The sequence below is a fragment of the Typopeltis vanoorti genome, chromosome 23 (genome assembly GCF_054136105.1).
Source record: "Typopeltis vanoorti isolate ZY-2024b chromosome 23, IOZ_Tvanoo_1.0, whole genome shotgun sequence".
NCBI lineage: Eukaryota > Metazoa > Arthropoda > Arachnida > Uropygi > Thelyphonidae > Typopeltis > Typopeltis vanoorti.
The window spans coordinates 18,611,412-18,625,056 of record NC_143571.1 but is presented as its reverse complement, the minus strand read 5'-3'; the positions used below and the strand labels follow the sequence as shown (position 1 = coordinate 18,625,056).

Sequence of the window (13,645 nt, the reverse complement as noted above, 5' to 3'; positions counted from 1 at the left end):
CATACTCTAAATTTAATCATTAACGATGCAGATACAATTAGTTTCTTTGCAATTATTCAAGAAATATACAATTTCTTTTCATTCTCTTACAAATGTTGGGCAATCCTTTTAAAGCTCATAAAAAAATTAACATTGAAACAGCCATCAGAAACGCGATGGGAAAGTAAAATTAATGCAGTCTGCCCTCTACGATATCAGTTACGAGAAATTTGCGATGCACTTTTTGAAATTTTAAAATAATGACAATTTTAATAAAGAAACTCAGCATGAAGCACAAACATTGTGTTAAAATAAAGGACTACAAATTTATTTGCTCTCTTATAACTTGGCATGATTCACTTAACAAAATAAACCCTGTAGGTAAAATGCTTCAAGACAAAAATATGAACATTACACTTGCTTTAGAATCTATCAAAAACTTAAAAATATTCTTACAAGAGTATCGATCAGATACAAATTTTAAAGAAGTTCTAAAATGGCAAAAGAACTGAGTGAAGAGGTGGATGGAGAACAAGAATTTAAAACTGGTATGGAAGTCCGATGATGAAAGAAGACACGACAATTTGACTATAAGCATCATGACGAAACACCACAATCGCCAGAAGATAAATTTAGAGTGAATGTGTTTTATACACTTCTAGACAGTGCAATGTGTTCATTAATAGAATTTTGAACAACTAAAACATATGACAATTTCAATTTATTGTATAGATTATAGTTCGCCCACCATTTCTAGGTCCCTGCTTCGCGTCTTTCCAAGAATAGTCGATTCATGCTGAAGGGAAGAAAGAAATGAAGGACATCCGAATTGGTCACCAACACGCGAAATCACGTGCTTTATAGGTAAAATTTTCCAACTGTTATACAAACAACATAGTTAACTACAATGATTATAAAAGAGAAGTTAATTTTCTGACCGGTAATAATAAACAACTCATCCCACAATACGGACTGATTACCCTATTATCGGAATGGATTCTCCTTTTTCTGAGATGTGCAGAAGTGTCGAGGGACCTCTAATCGGTGGGCAAACTATACTACAAATTAATAACGAAGATTTACGAAAAAATTGTGACGATTTAGAGATTCTCTTGAAGGACGGTGACAATAAAGACATAAATGCAATAGAACTATATGATGAGTTATGTGCTTTCCAGGATATTTTTCGGAAGGATAATTTAAATATTCAAAACCCTTTCGATATTCTTAATTTTATTGTGTCCAATAATTTATCTTTCCCTAACTTTTCAATTGCTTTAAGAATACTATTAGCCTTACCTGTTAGTGTAGCAAGCAGTGAACATTCCTTTTCCAAGTTGAAATTGATTAAAACCTACTTAAGAACAAGTATGTCACAAAAAAGCTTGTTAGTTTGGCTATTGAAAATGATATATGTGCAGAATTAGACGTTAAGACTATTATTTCTAATTTTGTGAATATGAAATCAAAAACCCTAATTTTAATTTTAAAAATTTCAAGTATATTTATGTAATTCTCTAATTTATTTTCTGTTATTCTGTAAAGATGTTATTTTTTTAATACTTTGAATTAAATGTTTCTAATTATTTCTTAATTCTTTTCTTATTTTCTCATCTATCTTGAGTTTCTTTTATTTTCCTAAAAGATAGTTCCACTTATAAAAATTATTAAAAAATTTCTACAAGTTACTAAGAATTTTCTAACTTGCAAAATGAAAGAATTTTTTAAACTTTAAATCAAATAAATTTTAACTTGAATTAAAATTCATTTTAATTTTTTCGTGATTCGGTCAGTGAGAGGGCTATAATCCCTGTATCAATATATTCAATGATTAAAGTGAAGTGGCTTTGTCGAAATTTGCTTTAGCTTTTAAGAATTTTTTGAATATTCAGGTTTTTAACGATTATCCTGCCTAGTCAACGCCCCCCCCCCCGGTTTGTTAAGTTTAGCGAACCAACTTGTGGCTGTTCTGTCAAAATTTATTTAAGAAATTTCAAATAATTTAAATTTTTATTATTGTAAAAGAACGATACACACCTGGATCTTTACAGAGGCGCTTAGATAGAAATTGCGTGTGGGTGCCGAAGACCTTAGTGCCGGTTCTGCTTATCAATCTTTCCAACACCTTGACCACAACCACAGTTATATAGAGTAGCCTATAGTTGGAGACTTCTGTCTTAGAACCATGCTTGTGGTGTGGTACTATTTTGCCTTCTTTCTACTCTTTAGGAACCTTTCCACTGCAAGACTTCCATTAAATAACCAGGTCAATGGTATAGCCAACTGTGGTATGCATTCCTTAAGAATACCTGGTGATATGTCATCCATTCCCACAGCCTTATTCACATCTAACCCAAACAACATCTGATACACCTCTGTTCTCTTTCTTTCATTTCCAGTTCTCCTAATGCTTTCCTCTCTTCTATATATTGCACCAGATCATTTACACCAGTATGATATATGCTGATAAAGTGCTCGCTCAGTAATTCCACTATATCCTTTGCAGCTGTTAGTTTGCTGCCAAGACTATCCACTAGTGTTAATCTGCCATAATTATTCTTCCTCTTGCTTGCCATGTAGTGGAAAAATTCCCTAGAGTTAACCTTGGCCTGACCAGTCAATCTCCTCTCATAGTGCACCTTTTTTTTTTACCATGCTTGTCACATTTTTCTTTTCATTTTCAATAACTCCTGCCGAAGCTCTTCTACTATAGTCCCAACATTTGCTCCCATTTCTAATCGCTCTGATCTATCCAGACACTTTTTTTAAAGCAAAAAAAAAAAAAGTAAATTATGGCAGTGGTTCGCCATTAGGTCAAAAGCAGAATCAGCCACAGAAAAATGTTAATGATAGGATGATTACATATTTTAATAAACCGCTGTTGAAAAGAACTGATCAACCATTAGCACAGTGGCAAGAATGCAAAATCACATTGCCAATTTTGAGTAAAAGCAAGAAAATTTCTTTTGGCACTAGTTACAAGTGTATACAGAGAAAGAGTATTTTGAGAAGCTGGAAAGATTTATGAAGGAAACCAGAAGTAGACTTCTTCCAAAAATGCAAAAAATTGCTTTTTTTACATTGCAGTTTATCGCAACTTCATTTTGATTATTAAATCCATAATTATTCTGTATTTAACAATTTAAAATCAGAGTTACATTAATATTTATATTTTATTACTTAAGGAAATAAGAGCAATGTTTTTCCTATTTTTGTGCTGTATTCTTTCTTTTAATAAAGATTCCTTGTAAAATTAAATCACTATTTTATTTAATTTAAGAAATGTAAAATTTTATTTTTGCATGTACATGTGGTTATGTTATTTGTTGAGTTATTATCACACATAGTTTTTAATATTTTTTCAATCTTCTGTATAATTAATTTTTAATACATTCACGCTGGATACCAGACAAATTGCATCATTCAGTACTCCATGACACAGCTTTCCAAGCTTCCTTCTCATTGGCAGGGCATGAAAAATTGCTTTGCACTTTTCAGCTTGTTGTCTCTAGAGCATGCAAAGTATTGTTACATGTACCATGTACTTTCCAGAGAATGCAAACTTATATTAGAAAGGAAAAGACACTTTTTTTTTTTTGCTTTATAGTTATATACACTGCTTGGAAAGAAATGGACACCATAGTGTAAGGAACAAACAGCCATGGCACCAAACTTAATAAGATGTAGGACCTCCTTTCGCTGTGATGACTGCAGCATTCCTACAGGGCATACTTTCTGCAAGCATAATATAACAATCAGTGGGAATTTTGGACTATTCTTCTTGCAGGCATGTAATGAGGTCCTGCACCTTTTGTGAGGCAGATGTCCCTTACCTCACCTGGCACTTTAGTTCATTCCATAGATTAGGATTGAGATCAGCTCTTGGAGACCAGTCAAGCATGGTGATGTTCACATCCACAAACCATGCAATTACAGCAGCAGCCTTATGACAGGATGCATTGTCTTGCTGAAAGAGACAATGGTCAGTTCCATAGAAATGCCACAAAGTGGGATGCATTGCATTGTTCAGAATGTTCAGATACCTCTTAGAGTTCTGTGTTCATGTCACCACAGAGGTCCAAGGCCAAATCAGGAAAAATAGGACCATATCATTACATTGCTACCTCTGAATTTCATAGTTGGGGGGGGGGGTTATGTACTCTGGTAAAAGCACCAACCAGACATCTGCCATACTCATCCATCTGCTCGGTAGAGGAGTTAGTGTGATTTGTTGCTCCATGACACAGCTTTCCAAGCTTCCTTCCCACTGTACATGTTCTTTACACTAGGAAAAGCTGTATGTTGGTTTGGGTAATGTGGGGCTTGCATGTTGTGGTCCTACTATGGAAACCCATGGAAAAAAGGTTTTTGTGCAAGTTCGTGTTCCAGTCAGTGTCCGGAACTCCACATTCAATGTTTTGGCCTACAAATGGTGGTTTTTACACCATTCACCTACAGTCCCGTAGGTAATATCCTACACTCACGTTCAGTGAGTGTGGTGAATTGTGCACTGTGGATAGCACTTGCAATTGAATTCCTGCACTTTCATAATAGTATGGTATCACTGACTGTTGACCTGGGATGGCCCAATGTGTTAACAATTTGTCACCTGCAACATGGCATCCTACCACAAAGCCTCTTTCAAACTCAGTCAGTTCCCTTTTTGCAGTTATTTTACCTAGACACAGTTGCACTGAGTTGGAAGCATCACATTCTTCCAATTTATACTGGCTACAAACGTGCGACTCATTACATGGCATGATGCACATTGCCCATGGGGTTGCCTGTTAACTTCTTTCCAAGCAGTGAAGTCACCAAATAATTAAGATAAATTCTATAATTGTTTTTTTGGGGGAAGAGAAGTGAGGAGTGGTTTATTTCTAAAAAATATAACTAACCAAGAATATAGTTTCTGTATAAAAACATGCCTGCTCGCTTGAAGTGGAAGGAAAATCTACAAAATCAAGTGAGCCAATGCAGATGTGTGACACAAGTGAAACACAGCCCAGCATGAATGTGTATACCTGAGTGTTTTTTCTTAGCTGTTGTTGTTGAAAACCATTTTTGTTTGTAAAATTTAAATCAGAATTTTAAAAATTTAATTCAGTATGCTTTGGCCAAATTGAAAACTGAATAATCAGTAGTCAATGAAATTATGCTTTGGTGCAGCCCAAAGCATAATTTCCAACAGCTATAAATATATTATCATGCATGTCTTTTTTAAAATATTTTTAATTAATTAATAATTAATTAAATTTTAAACATTGTGAATTAAATTTTATCAATGAATGTTTGAATAAAAAAAAATAGACATTTATTAAATTTTTTAATAAATGTATTTTTAAAAATAAATTTGTTTATAAAATTTAATTCAGTATGCTTCGGCCTTATTTCAAACTGAATATTCAGTATTCAATGCTCCAGTCAAATGACAGTTTGGCACATATCTAACAAACATCACAATAACAAATTTCCTCTTATAGTGATATAAGAAACTACTGAAAAATCCTGACGAAAGCTACACATTGATATGTGCTGTGGTAAAAGAAATTCAGTATAGCAAACTATCCTCCATAACAAAGTATTCCTGTTTTCCTTACAAGTTTGCTATTAATGAAAGTCAGCTGCAGTTGCTATATTTTACAGCTGACTTTTTGTGCATATTTTTGATCCATTATGTAAGTTTTGTTTAATATTTGCTATATTTATTATTTTTTTTCCAGGACTACTTATGATATAGCATATAAAAGGCAATCTAAAATAAATTCTAAGGTTGTCAAAGTGTGTTGTAAAGGTTATGAGAAAAAATGGAACAAATGTGTGCGTAAGTAAAATTAATATCGATTTACTTAGTTAAATCATACCATCAGTGTTAGACAACTTATTTCATCATTTAAATTGTTTTCAGATTTTCAGTGCATTTTGTAGTTCATTTTAAATATTAGGAATTCAGATCTCAAAATATAAACTAGTTATTTGTATATGTTTTCAGCTAGAATTTTGCTGAACATTTCCTCTTAATATGAGCCTGAGTGCCAATAAGGAAGAGTGTGATTACTGGCAAATAAAAGTGCATGAATGGAGTAAAGTATACATGAATATATACTTTATACATTCACATATACTTCACTTCATGCATGAATGTAAAGCTTGAAAAACGGAATTTAATAAAGGTTCAGAAATGAGATGAAATGTATGTAGCATGAAATTAGATTACTGGTGGATGGAAATGGGAGTGCAAAAGAATTAAATGGATACACAAGTGAAAGTAATAATTATTGACTTAAGAGCATTACTCATTATTAGAGGTGCGATCGAGAGAGTGCACAGGGTTTGTTTATTATTATTATTATTACTACCCTAAGCCCCAATGGTGTCAAAGACTCATCTAGGATGTCCCTGTGTGTCATACACACAACTCATCATTCTGCCTCTTAAACACATTCAAATTCTCTACAGACACCACACTCTCAGGCATGGCATTCCAATAATTCACAACTCTGCATGCAAAAACCCTGCTTCTCACTCACACCCTCCTTATACAGCTTCTAGTGATGACCTCTTGTTCTCTTCTCCCCCTGATCTTCCACCATTTTATGAAAAACCTCAACATTGATCTTATAACAATTCCTTACCAACTTGTATGTCTCAATCATATCATCCCCTCTTCCTCCTATCCACTAGACTCTGTAAATTGCATCTTGTCAACCTTTCCTCTTATTCAACATTCCAGAGATCAGAAACTACCTTATTCGGTTGCCTCTGGACTCTCTCCAGCATCTCTTCATCCTTTTGAAAATCAGGTGACCAAATCTGTGCACAGTAGTCCATGAGTGAGCTAATCAGTGCTTTGTACGATGGAACAAGAATCTCCTTCTACAAGTCAGTGTTCTCTGTACAAAATTCCTTACAATTTTGTGAGGAATGTCCTCACAATTTTGACAATGTGTCCTCTAAATTTTAGATCCTTATCCACCATCACCCCAAGATCTCTTGTTTCCTCCACCTCCAACAATATATCTCCACCAAGCATAAATTCTACATCCCATCTTTGTTTCCCAAATTTTAAAATCTTATATTTTGCAACATTGAACTGGCATCCTTACTCCTATACCCATTCACTCAATCTGTTCAAGTTTTCTTGTGAGGCCACAACATCTGCTCTACTCCTCATAGTTCATCCCAACTTTGCATCATCTGCAAACAACTGAATATCCCTATCCAATATCCCATTTATTGTGAATAGTTTACTGTTGATGTAAATTTGGGAGGAGAGAATGTTGTAGCTCTCCACGAGGAATTGAATAGACTGGCTGTGTGGGCATTTGAATAGGTCATTTGGAATTTGGATGTCTATATTGACATGTATAAGTAGGATATAGTTCCACTGAAAGGCACCTGAAGTCAGTCCTAGAGTCCTGAATGATGCCCCCTAGAGGGCTAAATTGAGTTGTCTTGGGCCATTAGGCTGATGATCTTAGAATGTGTTTCCCATATTTGGAGCAACCTAATGCACCCAAATTGAGGTTCAGGAATTTTTTCAGAGCTGAAGCTGATTCAAGGAATAATCTTTCACACTTGTTATTTGCTGCTGTCATAAAGTGGTCTTCTTCCAGCATATTTTGTGGTGGGTGTCAAATGCATGGTCAGCAAGTCAGCCACAGGACTTGCTGACTATGCATTGGACAATTGCAGGGGATTGTACATTGAGACTTGTTTGTGACTATGGGGCCACAGAAGATTGTGTTAAGGGAGAAGTGGAGAAAGTTTTTTTTTTTTTTTTTTTTTCAAATTATAAAAGAAATTTACTGTAACCAATTATTTATTTATTTATATACAAGAGATAGTAAACACAAGAAACATTTTTATAACTAAGTTTTAAATTTAACATTAATGAACTGAAATAAATCTCTCTCATATCTTATTCAATATTTAGAAAACAACTACAAAATAATTCATTCAATAAAATTTATCATTCAGTTAAACATGTGTTTTTATTATTTGAGTAGGTAGCTGACATAAAGGAAAAGCTGGTCTTTGTTGGGTCTAAACAACAGGGATAGAAAATGAATGTCAGACATGTGGAAATGTTTTGGGGAAAATTGGAGAAAAGAGCAATGCTGGCCTGGTTGGCCAAGTGGTTAGCGTATTCACTCTCCAGTCAAAAGGATTTGGGTTTGAATCCTACTGTGGACATGGATGTTTGTGATTGTTTGTGAAAATACTAGTAGTGGTGGTGGGCAGTAGATGGTATTGGTATAGATGATGCAGTTCGCTGTAATTGGTAGATTGAGTAGTAGGGACAGTGGAGATGGAGAGTTGTAGAGCAGGTGCCCTCCCTCGATGCGCCTTTGGATTCCTTGGAGGTGTCATGTAATAATAATAATTATTATCAAATTCCTGCCATGTACCCTCACAAGGGGTGTACAGGATATGATAGTACTACATGAAAATTTTACATTATTACTAACTTCGTATCTACAATTTTCTTCTAAATCAGTCTCTCAACATTGTAAGATCTTATATTTCTATCTTCTAAGTCACTTTTTACCGTATCAATCCACCTATGTCTTGGTCTTCCTCAAAGTCTTTTTCCTGCCAACCTGGCAGAGAACACTCGTTTTGCTAATCTTTCCTCTGTTTAAGTGACAATACCATCTGAGATTAGTTCTGCTAATGCATTCCTGAATGCTGAAAATGTCGTGCTCTTTCCTAATATCCTCGTTTTTAATATGATATTGCCATTGATGCCATCTGTTCATGCCCCTAATCTTTCTCAGGACTCTCATATCTGCGGTGCTAGTCTTTGGTCAAGTATTTTACTTCTGACCCAACTCTCAGATCCATAAGTTAAAATTGGTTTGAACACTGTCTTGTATACTACTAATTTATCTGTTATTGTGATTACATTAAAGTGACAGAATGGGGATTGAAAATATTCAAGAGAAATGCGGTGAGGATACTAGAGGTTTAAAAAAAAGAGAAAAAAAAGCCTTAAATGTGGAAAAGTAGCTGAAGTAGATGATATTTGACCAGAATGTAGGCTTAATACTCCTGAGACGGATGAGCATACATTGCTGAATGCAGTTTCACAGGTTCCAAATCTGAATGGATTGGTAATGGCATTACACAAAGAAAACTGCAGATCTAAGGAGATGTTGAAATGCTTATACACTAATTCCAGAAGTATCAGAAATAAAGGAAAGAAGTTTTTTGCATTGGCCAGCTTGACTTGGCCAAAAATTATAGGCATCAGTGAGATATGGTTGACAGAAAATGATATAATTAGAGGAATAGAATGTAAAGGGTATTGTATTTTCAGGGAGGATAGAAGGAATAGGATTGGATAGGAGATAGAGTATAGCTGATGATAGCTAAAACCTTCAACTATCATAATTAGAAGTCAAAGGAGATTTTTTGGTTTAGGGGAGATGTTCATTTGAAGCTATCTCATATGAGATAGGTGCCAACAGGACAGAATATATTGTTTGTTGCTGCTATGGACCCCTCCTTGGTCTATAGCAGCAACAAACAATATATTTTGTCAATTTTGTTATATAGAAGATTGCCATATATTAGTAAGGCTGAGCAAATATTAAGGAGGGACCTCAACCATGGGAACAAAGATTGGAGTGAGTAAAGGGGCATAGCAAGATTGAAGTGGAATTTATACACTTGCTAAGGGATAATTACCTGAAACAGCATGTCATGGAGGGGATCAGGGAGGTTTGAGAGTGCTGGATTTGGTAATAGTATCGGATGTATCCATAACCAAAGTAGATGCACTGCCTTTGATCGGGGAAAATAAACATGAAATCTTGTTCTTATAGGTGTATAAACATGTGGAATTCTCTGTCAAGAAGGAGTTATGTTGAGCTATAAAGCTGGTAATTATGACAGACTTAGGCGGCGTCTTGGAGCAGTGCCATGTTTTGAGAACTATAAGGAAAGAATGCCAGTAGTGCTTGGGAAGTGGTCAGGGATGAGACAGCTTCAGCTACTTTTTTTTTTTTTTTATTATTATTATTCGTGACACCTCCAAGGAGTCCGAAGACTCATCACGGGAGGACACCTACTATACAACTCTCTCAACCACTACACCGAACCTCTACCACCAATCATCTCCATCAATGCTATCTACTGCCCACCACCACCACAAATAGTATTTTTTGTCTGTAAGTTGCATGTGTTCTGAATGGCTGATTTGTCTGCATGCGGGATGAAAAACCCAAGTTTCCAGGAGAAAAAACCCTGTTACCTCCGTATGAGATCGGCTTTGATTGAAAAAGTCCACATAATGATTCCTCCCGTCATGACGAGAATTGAACTTAGGCTTATTCCAATCGAAAGGCGCAATGTACCGTCGTTCTTCCAATTGCGCTACACCACTTCTACAGATCAGAGCAATGAAAGAAGCTGCAGGCTTCCATGCAGGTGGAACTTTAGGACCCGGGGTGAGCCCACTTCCTCTACTGATCAGAGCAACGAAAGAACTGTCTTCTGGAGGTGAGGCCTAGCGTTTCTGACAGAAGCAGACCACACCACAAACGTGAGGTCATCCCTGGCGATGACCCCCTTTTTTCCGACCGATGGCCGCCATCGCTTCTCGGCCTTTTGGCTAAGATCAAAGTGTAGTATCTGTGCACTAAAAGTTAGCTCCTTAGTCCGTTCTCAGGCTAAACGACAGTGTAGTATCTGTTTGTGTGTCGGTTGACATCGAAGATGAGCCACATAGCGGCCCATGATGTCCAACCAAATGCCAGCAGATAAAATAAACCCCAGACCAGGGGGGGGGAACACGTTTCAGGGACAAGGATCCGATAGCCCCCCACCACAAATGGCAGGCCAACGTCTACTAAGGGACTTGACCGTAAGGTTTAACCTAAAGCGAAAAATTTCTCCAGTGGACATAGAAGACGCCGTAGTCAGCACAGTTGGTGAAGAAAATGTGACCAAAATTAATTGTTGGGACAAGAATAAAGGCCTAGTCGAGGTCACAACAAAAAACCATCAAGCAAAAACCTTGCTAATGGAAAACGGAATCATGATAGGTGAAAACCAATATCTTGCTACGACAGTTGGCGGCATTGGGATAAAATTCGTGTACCTTAGAAAATGAAGTCTTCCAAAAAGTCTTCGAAATTTATTGTAAAGTTCTGAGTATATCTCAGCCAAGCTTCGAGAAGTATCCGGGAATAAAACAGGGCGAGAAGACCTACCTGAGAATCGGAATGAGCAAGCCAGTGCCCAATTATATATACATCCAAGGGTACCAGGTAATCGCCAACTACCAAGGCCTGATTAAAAGCTGTCACCGATGTAAGAAAAGTGACCACATCACCAGAGAGTGTCCTCTGAATAGGTGCGGGAACCGCGCCATCATAGGACACTCTCAGCCAATGTGCACTTGAGCCATGCAAGCTGTGTGGAGACAAATCACACAGACAATACCAGTGCCAAAAAGATGAAGTAATGACAGTCTTCAGAAGACTTCCCCCATTCCCACCAAAGAGATGGCCACCCAGCAATTTCTTTCCGACAAAGATGAGAACACACCCACCACTACAGAGGCCCCACAAACTACCAAGGAAATTATACATCCCAAAGACAAGAAGAGAACGACCAGGGAACCATCAACAGTTATGGCAGAAACACCCTCAAGCCTTCCCCAAAAAAATAATAAGAAATGACAAGTGACGAGTCCGCAAACGAGGAAGAAAGGGATTCCGAGAGCCATATGGAGGATACCACAACAAGGAAAGAGGTTTTTTAAAATCAACGGGCAAACACCCAGGAAGTATAAAGGACGGAGACGGAAAGAAAATGAAACAAGACAAGGCGACTACTTCAGAAAAAGCAGAATAAGAAGTTGAGAAACTGACACAGACCAAAAAACACGTAGAAATTCCACCACCTATACAGTACAAAGAGACCTCTAATTTTGGCCAAGCTAACACACCCGAGATGCAAGAAGAGATATACAGAGCTTCGAGAGAGAGGACTCCCAACCATCATCTCCTCAAATAACAAGATGATAGGCCTCAAATGGGGAGAAATTCAACTCGATAACCTCGAGATGCTAACTGCAGAGCATTTAGGGAACATCACTGAACTTAGCGAAAAAGCAAAGAAGGCGATACAAGAAGCAATAGCTTCTTGGTACAGGGAGTGGAGAATAAATAAGGAAGAAACACCCTGCACATGATGATTTGGCAGCAGACCGGTTGGGCCATTACAGGTCGTGCCAAACACGTTAATTTAGGTTAGTAAGCTAACCTAAAGTAACAATCCTTAAAACTTAAAGTAATTTGGTAAAGTTATAAAGCAAACAAAAGCATGCCAATGAAGTAAACATGGAGGCAATAACGAGGAAACAATTGTTAGGACAAGATAGCTGGTAAACTGCAACCTCAAGGGGAAGGTTTCCACTCCCCCTGGAATGCAGAGTTAGGAAAAAGATAGGATCTAAACAGATTATAGAATCTGCTTGAAAGTCACCTTCCAAGTAGATCTTTCAGCTCTAGAATGAGAAACGATGACTAGGTTACACCGTTAATACTCTAAAGTGATCGGTACTAGACTGATCTGTTCTTATCAGCTTAATATCTGATACGGGTTCCATAGGGGCCCAAGATATTAAACTGATTTTTGGAAGTCGGCAGAGTGCTTGGAGCTTGCTCCACCTCTGTAATGAGTTGTCTGGTATTGCACTACCTCCAGGGTCAGCTCATTATACTAAAATCAAAAAGAAGGGATGCTAATTTCACCTTGATCAGATGAAATCCATGACTAGATCAAATCTAGTCATGAATTTAAGAGGGGAAGGATTGAAGTAGCTTTAGAGAGGGTATAAAAGCAAGTAACAAAAATAATAGGAAGACTGCATAATTGGTAGTGAGAATAGAGTAACAGTTTGTAATCTTCTGAGTTTGGTGGATAGAAGACAAAGAGGTGACCAAGCCATTTAAGTTGTTCAGAGTACTTATTGAATGGACACTAGAAAGATTTTGTATATGGTAAAATAAGGAGAGATCATCCCTGGAAGTTGTGAAAGGGAAAGATAAGTAACTTGGATAATAGATAACTATTATGAGTGAGAAGTAACTTTTTATTTATTTTTTCCATTGATAGTGGTAGTTTAAGGAGTGGTATGATACATTTTATTTTGTTTAAAACAACCTCTTATAGCGAGTCTCATTGTGAAAGATTTGGAGGTCCTGAATAAAAATAATCATCTTAACTGAGAGTAAATCATGTTAACTGAGAGAAAGTATGGTTGCAAATTACCGACCGATCAGCATATCAGGAGTTGTTGTCAAGGTCTTGGAGAAAGTAGTCAAGAGAAAAATACAGGAATGGATTGATGAAAATGAGATACTGTACAGGGGACAGCATGGCTTTGTAAAGGGTAGATCATGCCTGAGTAACTTGCTCAAGTTTTATAACAAGGTGACGGCTGAACTGGAGATAAGGGAAATGGGTTTACAGTGATACTGCTGGACCTGGAAAAGGCATTTGACAGGATACCACATGGTATTCTAATCCGTAAACTACAACATATGGGAATGGATATAGGATTGGTGAGATGGATAGGTGGGTGGTTGATGGAGAGATATCAAGGAGTGGTTTATTCAGGAGTGGAGTCCAAAAGACGGCCTGTGACTAG

The 13,645-nt window shown here is 36.8% G+C and overlaps 1 protein-coding gene and 2 pseudogenes across 13 annotated transcripts in view; all 3 read left to right on the top strand.

Annotated features, from left to right (window-relative positions):
* LOC150093662 (uncharacterized) overlaps positions 1-13,645 on the top strand; it is a 442,983-nt gene that overhangs the window by 127,223 nt on the left and 302,115 nt on the right. For all 13 annotated transcript variants that reach the window (XR_016550305.1, XR_016550303.1, XR_016550304.1 and 10 more), the window contains one exon: positions 5,703-5,803. Coding sequence is in view for 9 of the 13 variants with exons in the window: in XM_090412731.1 (XP_090268857.1) it covers positions 5,703-5,803 (101 nt within the window). In the remaining 4 variants the exon portion in view is untranslated. The remainder of the gene's footprint in view (positions 1-5,702; positions 5,804-13,645) is intronic.
* On the top strand, positions 10,578-10,640 carry LOC150093664 (U2 spliceosomal RNA; annotated as a pseudogene).
* Positions 12,535-12,715, top strand: LOC150093663 (U2 spliceosomal RNA; annotated as a pseudogene).